Source organism: Panthera tigris, chromosome B2 (assembly GCF_018350195.1).
Source record: "Panthera tigris isolate Pti1 chromosome B2, P.tigris_Pti1_mat1.1, whole genome shotgun sequence".
NCBI classification, from domain to species: domain Eukaryota; kingdom Metazoa; phylum Chordata; class Mammalia; order Carnivora; family Felidae; genus Panthera; species Panthera tigris.
The window spans coordinates 111,644,957-111,671,364 of record NC_056664.1 but is presented as its reverse complement, the minus strand read 5'-3'; the positions used below and the strand labels follow the sequence as shown (position 1 = coordinate 111,671,364).

General features: G+C 37.0%; 1 protein-coding gene across 3 annotated transcripts in view; it reads right to left on the bottom strand.

Moving 5' to 3' along the window:
- NKAIN2 (sodium/potassium transporting ATPase interacting 2) overlaps positions 1–26,408 on the bottom strand; it is a 986,091-nt gene that overhangs the window by 22,838 nt on the left and 936,845 nt on the right. For all 3 annotated transcript variants that reach the window (XM_042987110.1, XM_007078666.3, XM_042987109.1), the window contains one exon: positions 3,930–3,990. In XM_042987110.1, coding sequence (XP_042843044.1) covers positions 3,930–3,990 — 61 coding nt within the window. The remainder of the gene's footprint in view (positions 1–3,929; positions 3,991–26,408) is intronic.

Genomic DNA, 26,408 nt, shown 5'->3' with positions numbered 1-26,408 from the left:
CAAAGCTTGATATAGGTTGGAATTCCTTAAACTGAGTCCTTCAGAATTCTAATTCTCTGGGATATTAAGATTTCTTATGAAAAGGCATTTTGTGTTCAAATGTTTGGGATATTAACTATACTTTTAATTTGTGTAAATTAATGCTTTAACATCTCTTTACAAAATGACTACTGGCTGTTCCCAAGTAAACCCTAGCTCACCTAAAACATCTGGAGACTTTAGGTACTCCCAGGCCATATTGTCTAATAGTCACAGTGAATACGGGTTCAAACTTAGCCAGCTAATCCTAAACCCATTTACCCTACTTTGCCCATTCCTGTCCAATGAAACCACACGGCCAACAATTCTGCTCTCTCTCGCTGGCCTGTGACCCCTCCTAGTGGCCTTTTATGGTGTGCTGTGTTCTCCCTGGGGAAATAGAGCATAGTAGAACTACAGAAATCTTCCTAGTTTTTCTCTCTCTCTTTTTAGAATTTTTAAAAAAGTTCATTTATTTTTGAGAGACAGAGAGAGATAGAGTGGGGGGGTTGCAGAGAGAGAGGGAGAGAAAATCCCAAGTAGACTCCATTTTGTCAGTGCAGAGCCCAATACAGAGCTTGATGTCATGAACTGTGTGAGATCATGGCCTGAGCTGACATCAAGAGTCAGATGCTCAAACAGCTGAGCCATCCAGGCACCCCTCTAGTTTTTCTATTATTATTATTTTATTATTTTTTTAAACATTTTATTTTTTGAGAGACAGAGAGGAACAGACCATAAGCAGGAGAGGGGCAGAGAGAGAGAGAGGGAGACACCAATCCGAAGCAGGCACTAGGTTCTGAACTGTCAGCACAGAGCCCGATGCAGGGCTCAAACTCACGAATGCAAGATCATGACCTGAGCCGAAGTCGGACACTCAATCAACCGAGCCACCCAGGCACCCCCTAGTTTTTCTCTTTGATTTGCATCTGGCCTCACCCAACATAGTATGGTTCAAACAAAACTATGGAAGAGGAAAAATCAAACACACTCTACTGGAAAATCCTCAGAGTTGTTAATATGTAAATGTGCATCCTAAATTTTTAGTGTCAAACTTACTTGGCTTTGGAATCTTTTCTGAGTAATATATTTTATGGAACTAGCATTTCTGGGATCTCCTTTGGGAAGCACTCTTCTAGATGGATACTGATTATCTGTCTAGGAGATTTGGTGTGACAGTATTTTCTGCAGATAAAAATGCATTGACATCATTGTGAAATGAAGTCAAACATTATATATAGTGTAAGGAAAGCTCAATTCCCATATGAAATTTGGACTTTCCCTTCACCAAAATTTTGGCACAAAGACACTGAATGATAATATTTGAATGAACACACATTTTCAACTCCACATAGGTTGTGAAGTCCATGTATTTTAAAATCCATACATCTATCACCCTTCCTAATCTTTGAATATATCTTTTGTGCATAAGACAAGTGCTTACAAGGTATTTTTTCTTGTACATTAATTAGGCACCTCAATTTCAATCTGTCTAAATGGAACCAATTATTACATTCCTATTCTACTTTCCTCAAATGACATTTCCATTTAACCATTCACTTGCACCAGAAACCCAGATATCTATCAGGCCTTCTCTTACACAGTACCCATCCACCACCCATTTATCACTTCCTTTTTCCATGTCTCTTTTTAACATCTATCCTCTCCATCTCCAATACAGAGATGTCCAGACCTTAATCATCTCCTATCTCATTTTCATGATGTCCTAACTAGTCTCCTTTTTCCTAATCTTGCCCCCGACCAAAGTCTTTCCTTCACACTGAGATGAATATGATTTTTCTAAAGTATATTTCTGATTACATCATGCTTTTTTCATAAACTACCTGCCAATTGACTTGCCATCACGCTATACAAAATAAAGTCCAAACTCCTTACTCTGTTATGACCATTTTTCTACTGACTCGTTCACGCTCACTTTTCTAATCTTCTCTGGAAATGCAGATACAATTCAGTCGTATTAGTGTGGCTGCTCTGTCCCCAATATGGCAGGCTGTATATGCCATGGTGCTTTTTCATCTTTTGCCTGGGATCACCTTACTCTCACATCAGCTACTGAACAAATATCTATTCATCTTTCAATCTATTCATCACCCATGCTCAAGGGTGTCTTTCTCTGTGAAACCTTTCCTGGTCCCTTTCCTATTTCCCCACAAGATACACTCTATGGAATTTTATTATACTTACATATTTAGATGTTGGTTTTTCACGACTAGATAGTGACTTACTAGAAAGGAGGAAGCAGTGTCAGGTCATTAATTTAGAGGAGACACTTTTTCAGTCACAGTAATAATACATGGTAAAATCAGGAATATGTAGCACATAGTTTGTTATTCATTGTGTTAAAAGGAATAATGGTCCTTTCACTAAAAGAGCATTTGTATAACACTCCTCAGTAAATCAAGTGCTAAAGCATGCTTTGGAGATTTTAAGATTAGTAATACACAACTTTTACCTCTAGTAAGTCACCATCTAGTCATGAAAAACCAACATCTAAACATGTAAGTATAATAAAATTCCATAGAGTGTATCTTGTGGGGAAATAGGAAAGGGACCAGGAAAGGTTTCACAGAGAAAGACACCCTTGAGCATGGGTGATGAATAGATTGAAAGATGAATAGATATTTGTTCAGTAGCTGATGTGAGAGTAAGGTGATCCCAGGCAAAAGATGAAAAAGCACCATGGCATATACAGCCTGCCATATTGGGGACAGAGCAGCCACACTAATACGACTGAATTGTATCTGCATTTCCAGAGAAGATTAGAAAAGTGAGCGTGAACGAGTCAGTAGAAAAATGGTCATAACAGAGTAAGGAGTTTGGACTTTATTTTGTATAGCGTGATGGCAAGTCAATTGGCAGGTAGTTTATGAAAAAAGCATGATGTAATCAGAAATATACTTTAGAAAAATCACATTCGTATCAGTTTGAAGGAAAGACTTTGGTGGGGGGCAAGATTAGGAAAAAGGTTGATTGGAAAGTGAAGAAGAAACACATATCTCTCTTTGGAATTTTCCTCAAATTATCCTGTAACAGAGCAGTGGATCTCATCTTTTCCATCTTGAAATCCCAACCATTATGAATATTTTTGGAAACGAAAAAAAAATATCCCCAACTTTGATTTTTTCCTCAGAGTAAATATAGCTGCAGAGGCAAGTACTCATGATAGTACCAAGAGAGTAGAATGTTTTTCCAATCTTCCTATTTCAGATCCTTAAGGGGCAAGGAAGGAGTGAAACCTTCCATCTGCCATGTTTAGAAGAGCAAAACACAGTGAAGCCACTTAGAGGCTTGTAAGATGGTACCAGGTCTAAACTCTAGAGCTACCAATAGGACTCAATGCTGGAACTCTGACAGAGAGTTATAGCCATTTGGATCAAATTGTAGGAACAAAAAGGAAATATGAGCATTTGGTTTCCTGAAGACACATTTCTTAAATTAGTCTGAAGTCAGTTCTTGAAAAGTTTAGGAACTATTCCAAACTGTTGATTATTGGGATTTTTAGTCCTGGGTGAAACTGATTAGGCATTAATACCTAATAAGTGTTTCTAAAAAGAAAACAGTCAAATTAACCACACTTAAAAATCATTCCTGTCCTCAATTTCCCCTCTTTATTCTCTACTAGAATTGTTATAAGAGAAATAAATCTTTAAAAATGCATTTAGTAAAATTAAAGAATGTTTTTGAAATGTTTTCAAAATGGGTGCTTCTCCATTTTTTCAATATGTTGGATATTTTTACAAAAACACTTTATCCCAATGAATACAAAAGGTTTATTCCTTGTTGCAATGTTGTGTTGGGGGATACTGTCTGAGAAGTAAGAAGGCTAGGTAGGAGGCAGTGAAGGAGATGCTTTGAACTTGAAAGAAACAGAATAGAGCTTTAATACTTACAGCTGTCCTCTTCTTCAGTTATACATTTCACAACATAACAGGCGTAGATGAACCCTGCCAGCTGAAACAAAACAAAGATGCTTTAGACAGGAAGCAAAGACAATGGTACTGGACCTCACTGGGTAGTGGCTTAATGGCAGGCAGTGTATAATTAGAGACAGTGTTCAAAAATGATGGTTTCTCATACTGAACCTTGACTCCAGTGTGGACTCTTGATTCAAGTGATGTCTATTTTCCTTATAAATAAATGCATTGCTCTCTTTTTCTCTGAACTGCATTTATGTGCAAGATTTGTTCATTGCCAGGCAATCTAAAACAAGTTATTTTAGGTACAGGGAAAAAAATTATGGTCATTTATTAAAGGAATAACATTTGCATTTGTGCCAATCAACTTCTAATTTACTTTCATTAGCCAAGAGCCTTAGATTCTAAAATTGGACTCTCACCGACTAACAGAAAAATGTTTTGAGGGAAAAAATATTAAGATTCAGTGGCATGTTGCATGGAAGAAAAACTCTTATTTAGACCTGTAACAGGAACCAGGGCACACCAAGCACAAGCAGGTTGACATGTTACACAAAGCGATGGAGTGGGTGCCTGTAGGTAAGATACGTCATGATGCACTGAATCCAGGATAGCACAAATCACATCATCCTTTCCGAAACATACTGCCAAAAGGTCCCTATGGTCAGAGAAGTCTTTGCTCACTGAAATTGTTAAGGAACACCTCAAAGTTCTTTGATATCTATTCCCTCAGATTGAGTGGTTTTGTATTCCTTTGTATCAGTAGCATATTTATTTAGTGAAATTATGAATGCTGGTAAAAGTATGCAAAACTAATATAATCTCCTAACAGTGGAATTCCCCCCTCCCCATAATTCTGTTTGGGGGATTCCAGAAAGGATGGAACAGTGATGAAGATTATGCTCAATGATATTTCAGAAAAGCATTGATCTGGCTGAGAACTGACAGTATATGATAATATTTGGCATGGGGAAGGGAACATGAGGAAAGGCTGTGGTCTCCCATTAGGAAGCTAAGTCACAGGGCAAAAAGGAGCAGCTGGGAGGAGCCAAATGAAATTGTTTTTTCATTAGCTGACAGTTATCTTTCTGGAAGATGTGAGTGGAACACTTTAAGTCAGAGGGTACGCTGACAGGTATTTAATGAGCACAGTATTATCTGGAGAGAAAGAGGGGTCCGTTTAAAAGAGAGACTTTAGAAAATCTCTAATTTGGATTTGAGGTAGAAAGGCATATTCTGGCAGACTCTAGCTCTATTCCAAAGCAAACTGGCATAGAATAAGACAGTGGTTATCCTGGCATAGAAGTAGTGACCCGCTTGGAGGAGGAATGGGTGAGGAAGAAGATCCCTGCAACATATTCTTCAAGGGCTTTTGTTTTCAAATGCTGGGTGAGAGGGGATGTATACCTCCTCTCCTCCCACCCCCAGATTTAGTATCTGAACCAGTACACATCATGGAGAGCTACAGAAGAATACCAATAATATATTAGCAGTAGTTTTCTTTTCTTTTCTTTTCTTTTCTTTTCTTTTCTTTTCTTTTCTTTTCTTTTCTTTTAAAGCATATCTTAGAAAAATCATTGGGGTGCCTGGGTGGCTCAGTCGGTTGAGCATCTGACTCTTGACTTCAGCTTGGGTCATCATCTCATGTTTTGTGAGATTGAGCCCCCAGTCACACTCTGTGCTGACAGTGTGGAGCCTAGTTGTGACTCTCTCTCTCTCTCTCTCTCTCTCTCAAAATAGATAACTAAACTTAAAAAAAAAAAAAGGAAAATCATCAAATCATCATTTTTCTCTTTAAATGGTATGTTGCAATGGGCAATAAAATAGTGGTAGTAAGAACTGTTTCCTTATATAATAGAATCATCAGGTGGTATTAAGAACAGCTTTAGCATAGATTTTGATTGGACCAAACAAAATCACACAATTTGAACATTTTCATGGATACTGAAAAAAAATAGACTATACTAACATTTCTTAATCTTTCATCCAACAGGATCCATGAAAATGCTCTTATCATTGAGTGAGCCAGTCCCATGGGTACTCTGTCACTAGTACTTGGATTTGACTGTGATGAGTTGAAAAGGCTATGGGTTTGGTTAAATCCCTTGGGTACTGCTTATATAGCTCCTTCCCTTCTTCCACAGGGAGTCCTTATCATCCTTGACTAAATTCTATCTATTTATCAATAGTTTATCTCTTCAGTTTTAAATACTTACTACTTGAATTATCTATAAAGCAACTTTTTCCTAGTCACAAACTTTTCTTTTGATCTTCACCCATCACTTATTACTTCTAAATGAAAATCTAGGTAAAGAGCATTGATAAATTCTGAGATCCAGGGCCAATAAATTTAAGCTTCTCATTAAAGTGTCACTAGATTCTAGATTATTAACTGTACTACTCTCCCAGAATGCAGCCAAGGCCCTGTATTCTGCTTACCAGTGATCTTTTAATTGTATTCAGTTGCATTCTTTAACTATCAGGGGAGCTCCTTTGATATAAAAGTAAATCCTGCTGCATTTCATTACAAAAGCTTGCTGATTAAGAGAACTTTAGCTTTTAAATTGGTCACCTCTAAATACAAATGGAAATTAGTTCCCCCCAAATTAATCAAGATTCATAAACCTCTGTTATCTTCCAATTTTCCTATACCATATAAATTTATAATTTAATTCTTACTCCATAGCAATTTAAAAAAATTACCTACAGAAAGGGACTTCAAATCATTTGTAACTCCAAATGCTTCCTATAATGTGCAATACCTATAATTGCTATGTGGGTTACAAAGACAAACTCAGCCAGAGTTTCTCAACCTTGGCACCATTGGCATTTGGGCTGGGAAATACTTTTTTGTAAGATCTGTTGTGAATTATAGGATGCTTCTCCAGAAACATCCTACAATCAATCCACTTGACAACTGAGAAAATCAAAAATGTCTGCAGACATTGCCATATGTCCCTTAAAGGATAAAATTGCCCCAAGTTAGAGCCACTGTTTTAGATAGTCTTCCCAGCAGGACCAAGGAAAACTCTGGGAAGATGTAAATTATGTTCAGGGAGGAGCAAACAGCTCCATTCAGAGGAGTTTGGGCAATGGGAAGGGAATAATGGTGCCCAAATCAGAGAACAATGACCCATGTTGTCAAAGTAGATCAGAGTACATGGAATTAAAAAAATTATTTGGGTGACCTGGGTGGTTCAGTCAGTTAAGCATCCACCTTCGGCTCAGGTCCTGATCTTGCAGTTCATGAGTTTGAGCCCCACATCGGGCTGTGTGCTGACAGCTCAGAGCCTGGAGCCTGCTTTGGATTCTGTGTCTCCTCTCTCTGCCCCTCCCCTGTTCCCACTCTGTCTGTCTGTCTGTCTGTCTCTCTTTTAAAGATAAAATAAACATTAAAATTAAAAAATAAAATAAAATAAAATAATTTTATTTTGTTCTTTACTTAAATATAACTAGAATAACAATGAAAGATACCAGTGGTATTACACTAGGCAAACATACAATTATCCACTTATGTAAAACAAAACAAAACAAAACAAAATATTCCAGTTGTTTTAGTCTTTGGCATTCAAAGCAGAGCTAAGCCTAAATCTTTTTATTTTTATTCATCTTTTCACCTTGATGCATCTAATATGATTTGTTCACTTCTAATTCACCTGACAGGGAATTCATATCATCTTGATATCATTACTGGTTGAAAGGAAATGATATTTTCTCTCTATAACTAATCAGATTAAAATTCTTTTTTGTATCTACAAACCAAATTATGATTGCATGTCCCAGAAATTCACTTAGAAGCTAATAGATAAGAGGAAACCAAAGCCTTTTGGTAAGTACTTAAAAAAAGATTCAATTGTAGTAATTGAAAATGTAACAACCTTAGTTTTTAAAATACTATCTTTTGGATTTCTCTTTCCAGGAAGTTGGAGTACACATAGTTGTCTCTAACCCTAGTCTCACTAAAAGTGCAACTGAAAAAAATAAGACATTTTATATATAACACACATAGGAAGATACTGAAAAGTGGAAAGAATGTGGACTCCTAGAAACGTTGAGACCCAAGGAAAAACATGGGAATGAGTTCCCTATTTTTCTTTCGTCTCATATATACCAGATCTGGAGCTGAAGAAGCTCACAACTCAGAAATGCCAACAGGCACAGATCAAAAAGCCCCAGTAAAAGCCTACTTTCTCTAGCCAAATGACCAGGAAAAAGACAGCCTAGTAAGACATAATGTTAAGATGATAATAGCTTTTCTTTGGCCAACATCACAGAAAAAAACTGTAGTTCCATTCCCCAACCACAGGAACAAAGAGTGGGGGGGTGTCAAGACACCCCCCATAACCATGCTGCAGTGTCTGAGAAGTCAGGCAGAAAAGTTGGACTTGCATTTTTTTCAGAAAGGAGGAAGACCCTCTCCTTAGTGTCAGTTAGAGACCATGGGGGGAATCTAGCTTCCAACCTCACTCTGTAGTATGGAGGCACATCTCAGGTGGTGTCAGGGAGATCTAGTGGAGAATCAGAATTTTTACCAATGCTGAGAAGTAATGAGGGCAATCCTCTATCCCCATGGTGTCATACAAAGGCACCTGAGAGCAGTAACAAGACATTGCTACCCACCCCCCCCAACCTTGGAGATATTATTGAAGGCCAAGTGGGGGGCAGGAACTTCCACTGCCTCCCAGCCTTAATGAGAAGCCCTTCCCCTTCTGTGGTTTCAAAGGAAGATGAGTGGGGAACTGGACTTCTATCCCACTTGGAAGTGATGAGTGTTATCTCTCCTTCACCTGCCAAAGTGGTTTCAGAAGAAGCCGCCATCTAAAACAGGAGGTTTAAGAAAGGTCTAGAGTCTCATAATATAATACCCAAAATGCCCATGTTTCAATGTAAAAGTTCAACATGCTAATAAGGAAGATCTCAAGCTGAATGAAAAAAGGCAATCAGTTGCAGTTAACACAGAGCTGGATGATAGAGATGTTAGAATTATCTGACAAATATTTTAAAATAGTTTTCATAAAAATGCTTCAACAAGCAATTTATGAACACATTTGAAATAAATTTAAAAAATAGTCTCAGCAAAGAAATAGAAGAACTAAAGAAGAACCAGATTGAAAATTTAGAGCTAAAAAAATGCAATAACAACAACAAAACTGAACTACAGAATGGAGAAGACAAGAAGGAATCCATGAATTTGAATTCATAGAATAATAGAAATTATCCTATATGGACAAGAGAGAAAAAAGTAGATTGAAAAAAATGAACAGAGCCTCAGGGACCCTTGAAACTATAGTAAAACAGATGACATATGTGTCATTGGTGCCCTGAAATGAAAATAGAGCAGTACTAAAAAAGTACTAAAAAAATAGTGACTGAAAACTTCCTAAATTTGACAAATGATGTGAAATTACATATTCAAAAAGTTGAGTGAAGCCCAAACAGGGTAAGTCCAAAGAAATTCACACCAAGATACATGACAGTCAAAATTTGAAAAATCAGACACAAAAATCTTGAAAGCAGAAAGAGGGAAATATTTATGTACCCCAGTTTAAAAACCAGTTTGTGGGTTTCCTTTAAAACTAAACACACAACTACAATACAACCCAGCAATTGCACTCATGGCCATTTACCCCAAAGAAATGAAGACGTGTTCACACAAACAACTGTACACATGTTTATAGCAGCTTTATCCATAATAGACAAAAACTGGACACAACCCAGATGTCCTTAAGTAGGTGAGTAGTTAAAGAAACAGTGATATGTTCACATTATGGAATACTACTTAGCAATAAAAGGAAAGAACTATTGATATATATGCAGCTACCTGTATGAAAATCCATAGAATTATGCTGGATGAAGAAAGCCAATCCTAAAAGGTTATATAATATATAATGTCATTTATATTACATTCTTGGCATGACAAAATTATAGAAATTGAGAACAGATTAGTGGTTGCCAGGGATTAAGTTAGGTGGGAGTCACAGGTGGATGTGGTTGTAAAGAGGCATCACGATGGATCCTTATCTGATAGAAGTTCGGCAATCACCATCCTCTCAGTGATACTGTGCTATAGTTTGCAAGATGTTACCACTGGGGGAACCTGGGTAAAGGGTATACAGGATCTTTCTGCATTATTTCACAATTGCATGTGATCTACAATTATCTCACAGTGGAAAGTTTAATTTAAAAATACTGTATTTTAGGCAACCGTTATTTATGTTAAAAACATTTATATTTTAATTTTTGAATTTGTAAATTTATGGAAACAAAGTAGATATGCTTGTTTTCTTCAGTACAAAGATATATTTTAATTTTTTTTTTTAACATTTATTTATTTTTGAGACAGAGAGAGACAGAGCATCAACGGGGGAGGGTCACAGAGAGAGGGAGACACAGAATCTGAAACAGGCTCCAGGCTCTGAGCTGTCAGCACAGAGCCCGACGCGGGGCTCGAATCCATGGACCGTGAGATCATCACCTGAGCCGAAGTCGGACGCTCAACCGACCGAGCCACCCAGGCGCCCCCAAAGACATATTTTAATTCTGAGCTCTTAGACCAACACAGAAGTCTACAATAGTTTTTGATGTTGATACAATATAGAATCACTATTTGACACTCTTTTTTGACTGGGGTTGGAGGTGAGGGGTAGCAAACACTACTTTCTTATCTGCAATTATCTCTTTCTCAAATAAATTAGTTTTATGTTTCATTTAAACGAAGTCATCTACTTTTGTTCTCAGTTCATAATTCAGATGCTATAAGCCCATGCTTTTTGTAATATGAATTTGAACAGAAGGATATTATGCCCTCACAAAATATACTTTTAAGTTGCAAATGATTTTACTTGCTCTTTTGTACCTTGCTCCATTTACATAATTTGAGATTGCTTCAGCAAAGGATTCTAATATGATTATATCAGCATTATTAATGAAGGTCTTTTATATGAAATATATTTTATGTGGGCTGGTGTATCATCTATCTTGTCCACCAGACGATTCTTATCCCATACTATTCCACTGACTGGACTGTTAGAAAGCATGTCGCGAATTTTCTTTGCTACGGATAATCCAGGTGCAGTTATCAACCTACAATAACTCATAGAGGATTGCCTTTAGGGCTATTGTGAATGTTCACAGCCTACTGAGTCAGAAAAGCTTTTCAGAGGATCAGAAACATATCTTAATACCAGCCTTTAGGTATTGTGCCGCATCATCAAGCATGACTGTATTAAACACTGTTTAAAAGATTAAATAAAAGTAGACGTACATGCAAACTGGTATTATCTCCTTAAGACTGGGAAATGGACTGAACCAAATGCCAACCCTGGCTTACCCAATAATTCCCATTATAAACTGGCCTCTGGAGATTGGTAGATTTCTTCAGACCAAACTTACCAAAAGTTATCTGAGTTCAGATGAGACTAATGTAGGAGTAAAGTTGGCAGAGCAAAAGATATTCAGGTAGGGTAAAAGACAGCTAATAAAATTCAAATGTTGTGATGGTTAATACCTCTTTCGGAGTTTAACAAATTAGTTTAAAAACTGTATTGAGAGCAGCAGTTCAATCGTTCTATACATTTGCCAGTTGGGAGGTGATCAAAGAAATGCTCATCTACTGCAATAGAGCTGCCACAAGATGCCTTCCTTTTTGAGGTAGGAGCCATAATGAAAGCACTTAACCAAATCCATTCACTGAAAATGACTGGCATTATGCTGTTACACCTAAAACCAATACAATGTAATATGTTAATTATATCTCACTAAAAAAAGAAAATGGGAAATGCAAAAAGCAACCTATCAATAACACCCTACTAATTTAATAGTAAAACTGAATTTAAGATTATATAATGTATTAGGGACTGCGATTTATTATAATGTAACATTTGGGAAAGAAAGTGCAGTTTTAAAATGTTCTGCAAAATATAAATAATTAATATTTTCCAGCAAAAAATTTGAAGAAATAGCACATAATTCCTTTCTGATAAAACGATTCAAATACCATACTGTTTGCTCAGAGATAATCGGGAACTTAAAGCAAAATTAATGATACAAATAAGGCATATGCAGAAATAAGTTAGTTCAACTTAGGTATGTCAACAATAGACAAGGCTAAAAATGTTCACTGCATTTCATTGAAAGGAGCATGCTGTCCCTGGTGATGATGGGGATACAAGGCCAGATTCTTCTGAAAACAGGATAATTATATTGGAATACTAGTTGCAAAAATAACCTATATTTTAAAAAGGTGCAAAAACTATGTTAACATTCTTTTTTCTTTTTTAGAGGTGCTAGATTAGAAGGAAAATGTAGAACATGTAATGCACTGGGTCCTGCAGCACATACTACAACACTATATTTCAAGAAGTCATTAATGAGATGACATCATGAGAATATGTATGTGTATATATATAATATGCATGGAGACTATACACTGGATCTGTGTCTGATTAAAGACCTGGACTCTGAAAAGAGCAATGATGAAGAGATCAGTTTAAAACTGAGAGCCGGTTCCAATGGGCATACTTTAGGCCTCTCACCTAAAGTCCTGCTCTGCAGGACATTTAAAAATTATTGAGGAAGGACAACTGTGACCCAATGATCAAGTTTTGTAATTATATGGAGGATGCCTATACAAGTAGTATGGTCCTAGGTTATCTGAAGAAAATTACTGTGTCTAGAACAAAGGAGGCAAATAGCCCCACTTCCTTCTGGTCTTGTCCATCAAAATGCTGACAGTGTTCAATGTTGATACCATAAATGAAGAGAGATGCCCAATGGAATTGTAACCACACTGTGAAGGGAGACAGAGAAATGAGACAGGATGAGAAAACTTCCTGGATCATAGAAAGTTCTCAATAAACTTTGTGGTGATGATGATGATGATGATGACGACGACTACAACAGTGACAACGATGACGATGACGATAGTGAAAGAGAATTCCCCATGCAGACTGATGTCTGCCTCCTTCCTGGAGACATCATTAAGGACCAGATAACCTCTGTGATCACTTCACTCAGAGATTTTAGAAAAGAAGTAATGAGTAAATCATCATTGTTTAGAAATAAGAATTTGGAAATCACAAGTGCATTCAGATGTTTCCTGTGCAAATAAGCTGTTAAATTAGCATTTGTCAAAGGGCAAAGTGAACACACCCACCCATGATAGGTTTGCAAATATTCTGTATTTTTCATTGTTAAAGTAACTGTGATGAAATATAGTGGATCATTTAATGTTTGGGGGATGGTGAATAAAAACTTATCTTTGGTTTCTAAGATTCTGTCTTGTCCACATTTCTCAGGGAATCTGGGGTCATAGAGGATAATGCAGATGTATGTGGGCACAAGGCTTCTGTCTGGGTAAAAGTCACTCCTTCCAATTTCTTCTGAGGATACTAATTAGACTAGATCCCACTAGAGGCCTTTCTGGTATTGACCCAGTTGTCATCTCCCAGCTAGGAGGTAACTTCCATTTAAGTATTTCTTTACAGAAACAGGGGCTGAGTCAAGAAATATAACAGAATCATAAATCTCATTAGACAAACTACAAATCTGACCTCAGACTCCTTGCCAGACTATGGATGTTTTGGCATGGGCAACTGGGATATCCCCATGGCTTGGAAGCCAATGCTATACTCTCATAGTATGTGAGAAATACTTGGCCCACAATGATTGGCTATGTGGTGGGATATAAGAAAGAGTCAATGTTACCTAATTTTAATGAATCTTCATAAGGCTTTTTTTTCTTATGGAAAATAATGAATGTCGGGAGAAATTGCTAAATGACAAACTCACCATTATCAAAAATGAGTTATTGGTTTGCATTATAGAAAAATGGTGTCAACAAGGATAGAGCTTTCACTGTACTGAGAAAGGAAAAAAATCTAAAAAGAAAACATCAGAACATACCAGCTAAAGAGAAAAGTTGCTTCAAAATGTTATAGTAAACTTAGATGTATTATTTGGGTTTTGAAAATACAGTTCAAAAGGAAACTTAGAGCAATTGGTCCATTTACCATGACATCTGTGGGAATAAGCTGTGTGCTGTATGAAAAGGTATTTTATGTAGCATTCAATGAAGCTTGCTTCTGAAGCAAAGTTCTGGCTGCAATATGAGGCAGGGGAAGATGAATAGGAGTGAAGGTAGTAACAGAAAAAGAACCCCAAGGGGAATAAGATGTAGATTGGGGAAGACACAAATTTGAAGACCAGTTTTTTCCCAAAGCAATTTTAAAAGGCACAAAACCGAATTGAAGTGTCACTTTTTAAGGACCTGTCAACCCTATCCGTGTGAGCAGTATAATCCAGTTGGATTGAATAACTTTGGATTCAGAACTTGGCTAAGATTGCTGTTCTTCATTGACCTCTTTTTCCTTTACATCTGAGTTACCTTCTTTTCAACATAAATTCTAGGTTGTCTTCTTTCTACACAACTCCTAGGCAATATGAAGGTGCAAGACACTGTGTCAACTACCTCAGAATTAAAGAATTTCATTAATTACTAGTTACACGATTATTACCATTTGGAAATATATAAACTAGAAAAACTGTTAGTGTATTTCTGTACTTCATTTTTTAATTTTTCAGTGTTTAAACCTCAAAACAACTAATCATCTAACTAACCCCTTATATCCTGGGAAGTAGGAAAGGAAAGGCTAGTGACTTCTAGCATTGTTGGAATCCTTGCTATAGTCTGGGTATATGCTAACATCTTTACAGCTATTGTCCAATCCATTCTTTCCAGAACCAAGGAGAGAGTCTTATCCATGATTTATAAATGAGAAAACTGGGGCTAGAGAAATTAACTGATGTCCCCAAATTAAGAGATAGTCAGAAGAGGACTTGAATTCATGTCTACATGAATCTTATATTTTTCACTCTCCAAAAGGCAAAACTGACAACATTCTCAAGTGAAGGGAACATAAGATTCTAAGAATCAGAGTGAATTCACATGCAGAAAAAAATTCCCAAAATTAAGTTCGTCTCATTTTCCAAGTTGGAAATTTGGATACAGAGGATAGTACTGAGCTTCGGATTGGCAGATCTTGGAAATTAGAAAGAAACAAACTGGCTGAGCTATCAAACCACAGAAGGGTTTAATGCCACTCATGGGAAACCTGTAGTATGCTGGAGAACTGGAGTGTTCCTCCCACTCATTTAATTACCATTTCAGTTCTCTTTCAGTGGTTCCAACTCATCATAATTTTATAGTCCTCCTCTGAATTGTTTATATATGTTTCTACACAGAAGCCCAGAATGGGCTTCTTATATCAGAAGTATATTGGTGAGCCACTAATTACCTTCAGTTTACTGCTGGTGATACTATGAATAAAGCTTCCCTAAACATTTTCTACAGATCTTTTATGAACGTGTCTTTTTAATTTCTCTTAAAGAAATACCTACTAGTGGAATTTCTGAGTCTTTGCAGACTAGACTGGCTAGCTAGAAGTGGTCTGAGTTTCTGGAAATAATTAGCAAAAAGACTAAACAGTGGCTTCTTCAAGAATATAGATTCTATTATGCAAATTTTAGTCTTATTTTTAATTTTTTGGTATGTTGGTACAGTGTGATCATCCACCCAACATCTCATTATACTTGAAACATTAGTAAAGTCTTGCTATGCATTCTTATATGAATATTGCTTTGGGGAACTGAAGGAATCAAGGTGACAATATAAAAAAATGAGATGTAAAGGGATAACTGAGAATTTAGTTGAAAGGGTGAAGTTAAGGGCATCAATAAAGGCCCCCAAATTCCCAATGATATTGCAGAATACATTGTGTATGGGATGGGAGTCTGGGCTTTCTTTTAAGAAAGAATAGAGAATAAATTGATCCCAGTAGATTGGAAGGCTTTCACTGGAAAATGAATAAGCATTTTGCCCAACACTTAGTAGGCTCTCAAAAATTAATGAGTTCCTATTTCCATCTAGTTCCAGTCTTGTATCTTGGAATAACTCATTTATTTTTGTTTTTGTTTTGGTTTTTTAAAGTTTATTTATTTTGAGAAAGACAGCATGAGTGGGGAAAGGGCAGAGAGAGAGAGAGACAGAGACAGAGAAAGAGAGAGAGAGGAAGAGAGAGAGAATCCAAAGGAGGCTCCGCACTATCAGCACAGAGCTTGATGTGGCACTCGAACTGTGAACAGTGAGATCATGCTTGACCTGAGCTGAAACCAAGATTCAGCTGACTGATTAACTGACTGAGCCACTCAGGTGCCCCTTGGAATAACTCATTTATGTCCTTATACTTTAGGATTTCATGATTAAGTAGTGATAGGAAGATATGTTTCATATACTTTACAGGCCAATGTGAAGATAACAATGTGAAATCATAACTATGAACATACTTTCAGCTTCTAGGAGAAACGTCATATATTTAATCATTCTCCTCATCTCTAAATGTTCGTCAGACTCACACTCTATTTCGCCATCCCCTCAAGAAGGAAGATGGTCTTTTATTTCTTTTTTGTTGCTAGCCTGTACTAATTCATCTCAAGTGGATGCTGTTTCTTTCTTTTCTCTTTTCTTTTCTTCTTCTTCTTCTTCTTCTTCTTCTTCTTCTTCTTTAGCTTTAAGGGTGTACAAGTTGAGAACTATTGGCTAAACTAGAATTTTTATAAAAACATCTTCTAAAATTGAAGTGGGATTTAGAATTGTCTCCCTTCCAATTTAAAAGTCCTTTAAAAGATATTTACTTATTCTTTATTAGTAAATTTCATTCATATTTTTGAGCTCTAACTTTTCCTCAATTTATGTCAAATGAATTCTATCCAGATTATCAGTTCTTATTTTCTCCCTCTAATATATCATTAACGTTTTCTAATTATACACTTGTCAAAAATTATCAAGGAGAGTACAGCAGTGATGACTTCATTAAAGAAGCAAGAAGAGGGAACAAAAGAGAAAGAAAAAGATTTGACAAGTTTTTAAAGATATGAAAAACAAACAAAATTTGTTGAGAATGGCCCCCATGCAGGGATTATTTTCTTAATTTATAATTTTAAAATTGTGATCCAGATGCTGTGAGAACCAAGTTTTCATTCTTTTAACTCAGCATATTCGTATTTACACGACTTGTAGTTTTTTCCTGCACTCCAGGAAAATGTGTTCCATTTCATTATTTTTTTATTACACTTAAAAAGATACGAAAAGCACACTCTTCATAACCATAGCATCAGAAATTAGAGGGAGAGAAAGCTGTCTGCTTTCTTTCTTGTCTTTAAAGATACTGCCTTTATGAGCTGTTCTCCCAGAAAAGTGAGGCTTGATGACAATCTATCTCCTCACTTTACCTTAATGACTTCAAAATTGTTGAAATTTCATTACTGAATGTCATCACTGGGCACATGTGTATGTGTGTGTCAGCATGTGTGTGTGCAAATGTGGGTTTTAAGAGAGAAAGAAATACTAAGTAAGAGAGTACATTCTGTTTCTTTTTATGATCTTGTGTGAAGATTGATTGAGTTCTTCTAATATTAGCCCAGTCTGGTTCTGCAGATCAATTTTCTAAAATTAAGACCGTTGAAGAGATATTTTTTCTATACTTAACTTCCCCCTCCACCTCAGAAGTCCCGTCTAGAATTTGTATAATTCCTTCTAAATCTCTTTCTTCAGAGAGCTGATCCCCAACTACTTGCAACTTCACTGTTCTGGTCATTTATCATGTTCAATCTTTACAGCTTCCCGAAAAGCAAATAGAATTTGCAGTTCTTCATCTCCGATGAACATATTCAATCTGTGAGTCTTAGTGAATAATAGTAATTAACACTTATATGGTACTCATTCTGTGCCAGACACTGTTCATGCCTTAAGTCTTTAACTCCTCATGCCTTATGAGGTAGCTATAATTATTATACCCTCCTTATAGATGAAGAATTTGAGCTACAGAGTTCAGTGACTTCTTTGAAGTCACCTTGCAGTTAGTAGTAGAGCTAGGATTCAAACCCAGGCTGGCTGGTTCCAGAATCCATGGTCTTTACAAGACTGTGCCATCAACTCAGCCCAGGACCCAAAAGGCTGCATTCTCCCTGGCACTATGGATTTTTAGAATACCCACCTCATGGACTAAACTTTCTCTCTTGAAATATAGCTGTTCAGGAAAATAAACATAAAGAAATATCAACAGCATAACTTTCTTTCTGGGCTGTAACATTATTTATTTATTAAAACCCTGTACGGAAAATACATTCTCTTAAATTTAAATTTTGAGGCAATTGAAAAAAATATGCCCAGATGACAGTATATTTCCTTGACTACACTTTATTTTGCAGAGGTAACAATTTCAGGCTCATATCAACTATTTCTATTTACTATTGACCTTTAATGGGACACCTAGGCTTTTCACCTAAATTGTACATCTACGAGGAAGATGAAATAAACTACAACAAAGACGAAATATAGATACCTAATATAAAAAAGGAACTTTTAATTTCCCAAAAGGTAAAATAACCACTTGGCACAAAAATACATAAATAATTGTTAATAAGGAATGTCTAGAGTTTGAAACTTGATACTCTAGTTATTATTGGAGAAATAAAAAAATATAAACCACAGTTTATCTCTTAGAAAATATAGTATAATAGACAGGAGTCATAAAATAGAGATGGAGAATAACATATGTAGGCTGTATTAGAAGTGAAATATAAAGCTATCGTAGAAATAAAAGGCACAGCCCACCCTCAGGAGTTTACGCTACTTGGGAAGGCAAGGGAACACACACACACACACACACACACACACGCCCCTCACATACTAGATCTAATAATTTCTTATAGTATGGACTGAGTGTGTAACCGAGATCTCTGGATATTGTTTCAGAGCAGAAAATCCTCAAAACCAAACTACGAGTGGATTCAGGAGGATGAGGTTTGATTTTTCTCTTCTGCTAGAGGAGCTAGCGTCAGTCAAAAGGAGCAGAGTATTGAAGCTGGCACAGCAAATGGAGCATTCTCACATTATGGAATCCTCCTAGGCGAGGCCACTTCAAATTTCTGTTTTGGTCCCCTCGGCCCCGACTCTTTAGATGCTATTGGTACTTTAGGAGCTTGACCTCTGTAAGGGAACAGAAATGTTCGGGATAGTAAAAGAAAAAAAAATCTTTATTTCAATTAAACCAGTGTCAAGAGGGTTCTGAAGCTGCCCAGTGCAATAACCCTGACTGATACAGTTCGGTTCCTCATAGTGTTATCACAGCTAAGATGGCAGGGTCACTGCTCAAGTTGAATGAGAGATTGAAGCCACAGGCATTTTCCTGCTTCGGAGATAACGTTCTCTTTACGTTCACGTGGAATTACAATACATTTTTTCATGATAAACTGAAGCTTCACCTGTATATAACTACATCCTAGTCAGAGAGCTCTTGGGGGAAAATGAAATGGGATTAAACAAATAATGTAATGTTTTCTGGATGGTCAAAATTTGCTGAATAATTCAGAACTTGAATATATTGTTTGGAGATGACCTCGATTTATATTGTCAGTTTTTAATCTGTCCTATATCAACTTCCTAGTTAAAACAATTAATCCAATGGGTGAAAACTGAAGTTCCTTTGAGGAGATTAAGGGCTGGTTTTATCCTAAGATAGCTGCAAAGGAAGGTTCAGAATCATTTGGCCCAATGAGCCTCCTGGGAGAGGGGCAGATGCAGAACTCACTTCTGAGTTCCATTTTTGCCTGTCTCAAAAATTTCCTGAATACCTGTTCTTGCCTTTACTACTCAGTCCATTGGATACTTAATATTCCAATATCCTGTAGTGAGAAGAGATGAAGGAGTTTCCTTCATGGAAGTAAAGGATGTACTTGAATTATTTGATTATCAAATGTTGACCGAGCCCCTTCCATCTGCTGTGTCTAAGCATAGTGGGAGTACAAAGGGTTGAGCGTCAGGAAATCAAACCTTTCTCCTTCTCTCCTCTCTAGAATTGGAGACAGAACTTTTAAAAATTATCACCAGATTTCTTGGCAGTATCTCTGGAGCTCCATATTGTGCTTCCAACTACCCACCAGGCATCTCCCCTTCAGTGTCTTAGTAGGTATCACAAACTTTCCATGTTAAAACTAAACTGCTCTTCTCCTGAATACTTGAGTGTACCCAAAGCCTTTATGTTTCAGGCAATGACAATGCTATTCTTCCAGGTGTTAAATCCTAAACCCACAGATTCATCCATGGTCCTTTCTCCTGCCACAGAACCAATCTGTCAGGAGATGCTGTAGGATTGCCTTCAAAGGATATCCAGAATCTGACCACTTTTAACCACAGTGGTCTCCCAGATACAAGCTGCCATTTTTCTCAGCTGGGTTTACTGCAACAGCCTCCTAACTCATCCCTTCCAACCCTGCTTCCAACCATTTCTGCTGCACCTATAATCTACTAGCAACACAGCAGCCAGAAGGATCATTTAAGAATGCAAATTAGATTCTTTGTTCAAACCATCTTTGGCTTTCCAGTTTACTAAGAGTAAAGGTCAAAGTCTTTACAGTGGATCCCAATTATGACATAATCTGTCCCCCGCACCCCACCGCCATTACCTCTCTGACCTGATCCTGACCTCTTGCTTTTTTTGATGACTCTTCTCTAGCCACCACGAGCTTTCTTGCTATTACTTGAACAAACAGACCCATGGCAGCCTTTAAGTACTGGATATTTTCTCTATACCTCTTTCCAGTTTTGTTCAAAAGTCACCTTCTTAATGACGCTTATTTTGACTACTCTATTTCAAACTGCTCTTTCCTCGGCACTCTCAATACCTCTCACCATTGTCTGTTATTTTTCCATAGTCCTTTTTATTCCATTTCTGAAGTTAATTGGTTGATCTTGGTTATGTTGGTACTAGTAATCTGCATAAAAATCGCTGGGTCTTTAACACAGAGAACAAACTGAGGGTTGCTGTAGGGGAGGAGGGTAGGGGGATGGGCTACATGGGTGATGGGCATTAAGGAGGGCACTTGTTGGGATGAGCACTGGGTGTTATATGTAAGTGATGAATCACTGGGTTCTACTGAATCAAATACTACATTGTATGTTAAGTAACTTGAGTTTAAATAAATAAATTTAATTAAAAAATTGCTGGGTCTTTTCTCTTTTGGGGAAACAATATAAATTATGATTTGGTTCTGGTAGTCTACTTAGAGAAAACTCTGCAAGATTTCTTCCAAATTCAAACTTCCATCCAACTTTGTTCATCCTGAAGGCCTAGGATCCTGCTTCTATGCTAGTCTTCATCCTCCATAGTTGATTCCTGAACTACAGCTTAGATGCTGCATCTCCTGCTTCCTTTCTCATCCATTACATTTACCTCCACTTCCACCTCTACCCTTAAATGTTCCCATTCTACTGTTGTTTTCCCCTCCAGAACCCAAACCACAAAATCTTTTTAAGCCTTCTGTTGACCTCTCTTTCTCTCCCTCTTTCACTCTCCCCTCTGCCCCTTCCCACTTACAGGCAGGTTTTTATTTAAAAAATTTTCAATGATTATTTATTTTTGAGAGAGAGAGAGAGAGAGAGAGAGAGCTTGAGTTGGGGAGGGGTAGAGAGAGAGGGAGACACAGAATCTGAAGCAGGCTCCAGGCTCTGAGCTGTCAGCGCAGGGCCCGATGCAGGGCTCCAACTCATGAACTGTAGGATCATGACCTGAGCCAAAGTTGGAAACTTAACCAAGTTACTGAGTCACCCAGGCACTCTTTTAGCTAGGCTTTTGGAAGAATCATTCTACACATCTCTTCATATGTCTTTCATTCCATAACCCACAGTGATCAGGTTTCCATTTTTTCCTCTCCATTAAATCACTGAGATGATATCCAGTGACATTCAGGATGCTAAGTGCATGCACAGTATTTAGACCTTACTTTACTTGGCTTAGCTTTAGTCTAATACTGTTGAAAAACCCCCAGAATCTTAAAATTCTCATGACCCTCAGCTTCAGTGACAAGAGTTTCTTTTTTCCCATCTTTCAATACATTTCAGTCTCCTTTCTGGGTTCTTTTTCTTTTAACAGAACACTAAGTAATTATGATTACACAGTTGTCTCCTGGCCCCTCCTCACTGGACACTTCACATACTTCTATAATCACTCTCACAGGTACACTGTCTACGTGCAAGTTCACATCTGCTGCCCGGGTCTTATAGACTCTGACGTGCAGCTTGTCTATGGGCATCACCACTTGGGTGAGATGGGAGTTTGTCAAATGCACCCTGTGCAGCACCAAGTCCTCCTTGCTCTCATGTCTGGTTCTCCTCTCTTTCTCCCTTTCTCAGTCAGCCCAAGATTATCAGCCCAGAGATTATCATTGACACCTGCACCCTTGCCTCCAACCTACTAAGCCCTGTTTCTACTTATTAAGGATCTATAAACTCGGTTCTTGTTTTTCCAAGCACACTGCCACTGCTTTAGCCTGGGACCTCACCATTTCATGCACAGTGGACTGTAATAGGTTGCCGATTCATTTTCCACAGTGTTGCCAGAGTGTTCTTTCTAAAAATGCAATCTTATCATGTCAGTCTTCTTTTTAAAAAAGTCCTTCACATTCCTTCAGGACAAAATTCAAACTCTTTCACCTGGCTGTATTTCAAGATTTGCCTCCTGCCTGTCACACAACTTTATTTCCATTGCAGTCACACTCAGAGTTGTTCATAAATGCCCTTATAATAACTCTCCAACACCTAACAGCTCTTGCCCCTCTCTTGCTCCTTCTACTTGAAAGGGAACAACCACATTCACCTTGAGAACTCTGTTGAAAACTCAGCTTAGATATCATCTCCTCAGTCTTTATTTGGGGTCCTTACTGAGACCAACTCTTCTTTTTAAAATTTGGTTTAAATTTCACTAAGTTCAAAATTAAGCTATATTACTTATATATTACTAAATTATTATATATTATATTATATATTATAGTATAGTATATAATATAGTATATTATATATTATAGTATATTATATAATATAGTATATTATATATTACTAAAAAATAATTGCTAGAAAGAAAAATAGAAATTACTCATAATTCTGCCATTTACTTAATCTCTGTTAACATACTTATCTATCCTACCTATCCAATAAAATGTATGTATAATATTCATATAAACCACATTTTCTCAAAAAATGTTAAACACCATCATATCGTATAGGCTGTTTTTTCTCTCAGCAAAATCTTGTGAAAATCTTTCCATGATGATAAATAGAGACCTCGATTATTTTTAAATGTTTACTTATAGTCCATTATATAGATGGAGGATAATTTACTCAGTCCCCTATTATTTTCAGGTAGCTTCAATTTTTTTAATTAAAGATCCTATTAAAACATACATATTGGTTCAATTATCAAATTATTTCTTTAGGACATATTCAGAATGGCACTGCTGCATAATGGACACTAACACATTTCATAGACTTTGCTAACTTTCACTTAATCCTTCTATAAACAATTTCAAACTGTATTTTAAAGATAGTCTAAACTATGGGGCACCTGGGTGGCTTGGTTGGTTGAGTGTCCAACTTCAGCTCAGGTCATGATCTCACAGTTCGTGGGTTCAAGCCCCGCATCAGGCTTGCTGCTGTCAGCACAGAGCCCACTTTGGATCCTCTGTCCTCCTCTCTCTCAGCCCCTCTCCCCTTCTCTGGTTTTCTCTTGCTCTCAAAAACAAACATTGAAAAATAAATAAATAACTAAATATGGTCTCAACTAGATAAAACACACAACACTTTTTAACCTACTTCAAAGGCATAGGTTCTCCAAAATGCCTTGTGTGAAGAAACTGCCTTAGACAACATATATTTTTCTCTTAGTTCTTGATGAAACTAGAAACAATGGCTGTTGGACTGGTCAAGATGCCCATGGAATCAGGATCTTTAGGGGAGTCATCAGAGGTTCTGAGAAGGTTTAAAAACAGAGACTTGGAATTTTCAGTAGCTGTTAACTAATGGTGAAAAGAGCCATTCCTAGATTTCCTCTTGTTCCTTTTTCTTCACAACTTAATAGGTCTCCTGATGTGGCAAAAGTAAGCTCTTGATATTTTTAAATATTATTTAAATAAAAGGGACAGTATAGTCTATGCTTTGAAAGAAAGCCTTAGTGAGGGCATCAGATAAAATACAAGTGAGAATCATTGAGCTAATGCACCAATCAATCCTCTGGAGGCTTCATAGTCTCTTAAGTAGCCTCTGGTGAACGTAACACAGTGAGATGGTAAGAGGTGCAGTACTGTATCAGAGAACAGTTAACAAGACAAGACAGACTTTAGGTAGTAAAGAGAAAAGGGGGAAAAAAGAGAAGAAGGAAGATTAAAATGTGTAAATTACACAACGAAATTTTGAAGTCGGTGACATTCAGAGGCGGTTAAAAGAAAAGATATTGTCATATAGAAAAACGGAAAGCAAAACATCTTCACATCTCACTCCAGAAGGTCCCATTCTGTAGGAAAATGGGATGGGATTTTAAGGTGTTTGGCAGCTATGGTTCACAGATATATAGCTAGAATTTTGTTAAGAGATTAGTGAAGTTTCATCACCTCCTTTCCCTGAAAGACTCAAAGTAGTTCAAGGGTGTGAATGGAGACCAATAGGTAAGAAACAGAACATTTCCAAGGGGAAGACTGTCTGGCAGGAGAGAAGCAGAGCCCAGCTGGGAGAAAGGCTGGAATCCCACTCAAAGTACAGGCGACACGGCATCCTATAGCGAGACTTATTTAGGCATTTTTGACTTTAAAACTTGGTGCTTTATATATTTAAAAGAACATGTCTCATTTGTTAATGTTTTCCTCTTCTCTTGTTCAAGCAAATATGTACTCTATTTTCTCCAACCCCTATTGAATGTGACTATTCTCATTTAAGGGAGCTATTGAAGTGCTGACAGAATCCATCTCTAGAGAGGGCTGCTTGCTACCTGCCTTCAACCAAGTTGAAGATAACAAAAGAAAAAAAAAGTTAACTCCTGAATTTCCAGAAGAAGGGGAGGTATAAAACTACATATGCCAATCCTCCTTCCTCTCTACCTAAAACAAGAGTGTCAGTATAGAGTGTGTGCCAGAGACCTAAAAACAGTCTGCCCAAGTTATGAATCTCCACATTAGATCTAATATTAAGGGTTTGCTTTTGAAAAGCAAATAGGTCTGGGATTTGCCAGGTAAACCCATCAATCACCCTGTAATTAATCCAGCAATCTCAACTGTCCTGAATATATTTCAGTTCCTTTACTATTAAATGCACCCAAATGAAAATAAGAACTAAGATGAAGCAACAGAATGAATAAGTGTGTCTCTTAGGAGTGATAGAAAACTATCTTCCTCATGGGGAGACATGGAAAATTCTAAGTCCTTTTATAATCATTCCAAGTTAATCAAATTGGTATTTCTATGCAACTGATAAAGAAAAGAATTCCTAGTCAACAGGTATTTTAAAACCTATCATTGTTCTTGTTTTAAGTTCTTTATTAGTAGGAGGAATCATAGAGGCAGAGGTGGGGGTTGGAAGAACAAAAACACATAAAGCATGTGTGAATTCTGTTCTGGAGGTATTTTTTGTTTTGTTTTGTTTTTTGATTTTTTTTTTTTTTAGCACTAAGCATTCTAAACATTTTTTTCCTCTGCTTTGTCTCTGGGGAATGCTACAGAATGGTTTAATCATCTGGCTTTGGTATCTGACTGCCTAGGGCAGCTGTAGCCTTTCTTATCATTATGTCTCACCGTGTGTCACCTTTCCCAGACAGCTATAGGATCAGGATAAGAAAAATTGTTTCTTTATGCTGTAGATCTAACAAAACCACAGGCTGCTCACAGCCCACCAAATGAATGCCTAGCATTTAAAATCGACCTGAATTAAATGAAGCAGTTGATTATAAATGCTAGACACTCAATTTAGAAACTGTGGCTTAAAGAAAGAAACAACATATGACTATGGATTGTTCGTTTTGCATGAGAGGAAAAATGTGATGTTATGACCAGAATGAAATATTTTCTGAGGGGTGAGTGAATTCCAATGACTGTGATGACCCAAAATATCGTTGTAAATGTGACACTATAAAGTGGGCATTTAAATGGCATTTGCATCAATATTTCCATCTCTGGAAAGAAGCACAACCCAGTAAAGGACAAGCTCTCAATTTTTATTTCATATACCCTACCAGTTATTAAAATGCTGCAAATAAGGCAGAAAAAAAATCAAACAGGAGTTTTCTCCCTTAGGTAGAAAAATTTTGAAGTATGAATAATTAGACAATTCTTGTAGCTAGGAAATGATAGAGAAGGTGTATTCGGTGATTAACATCTGTTTATAGTTACCTCCAAAGTGTTGTATATGAAGGTTTTGATATTGCTTTTTTTAGCTTAAGAAGCATTGTAGGATCAGGACAGTCTTGTTTGTGATTTTTCTGATGGTGAAGGTTAGGATTCTGGGCTCTCAAATGGCTAAGATGGAAGATGTTTCACAGAATGGCCAATGAGTGCTGCTGAGGTGACAGGTGAGATTGATGT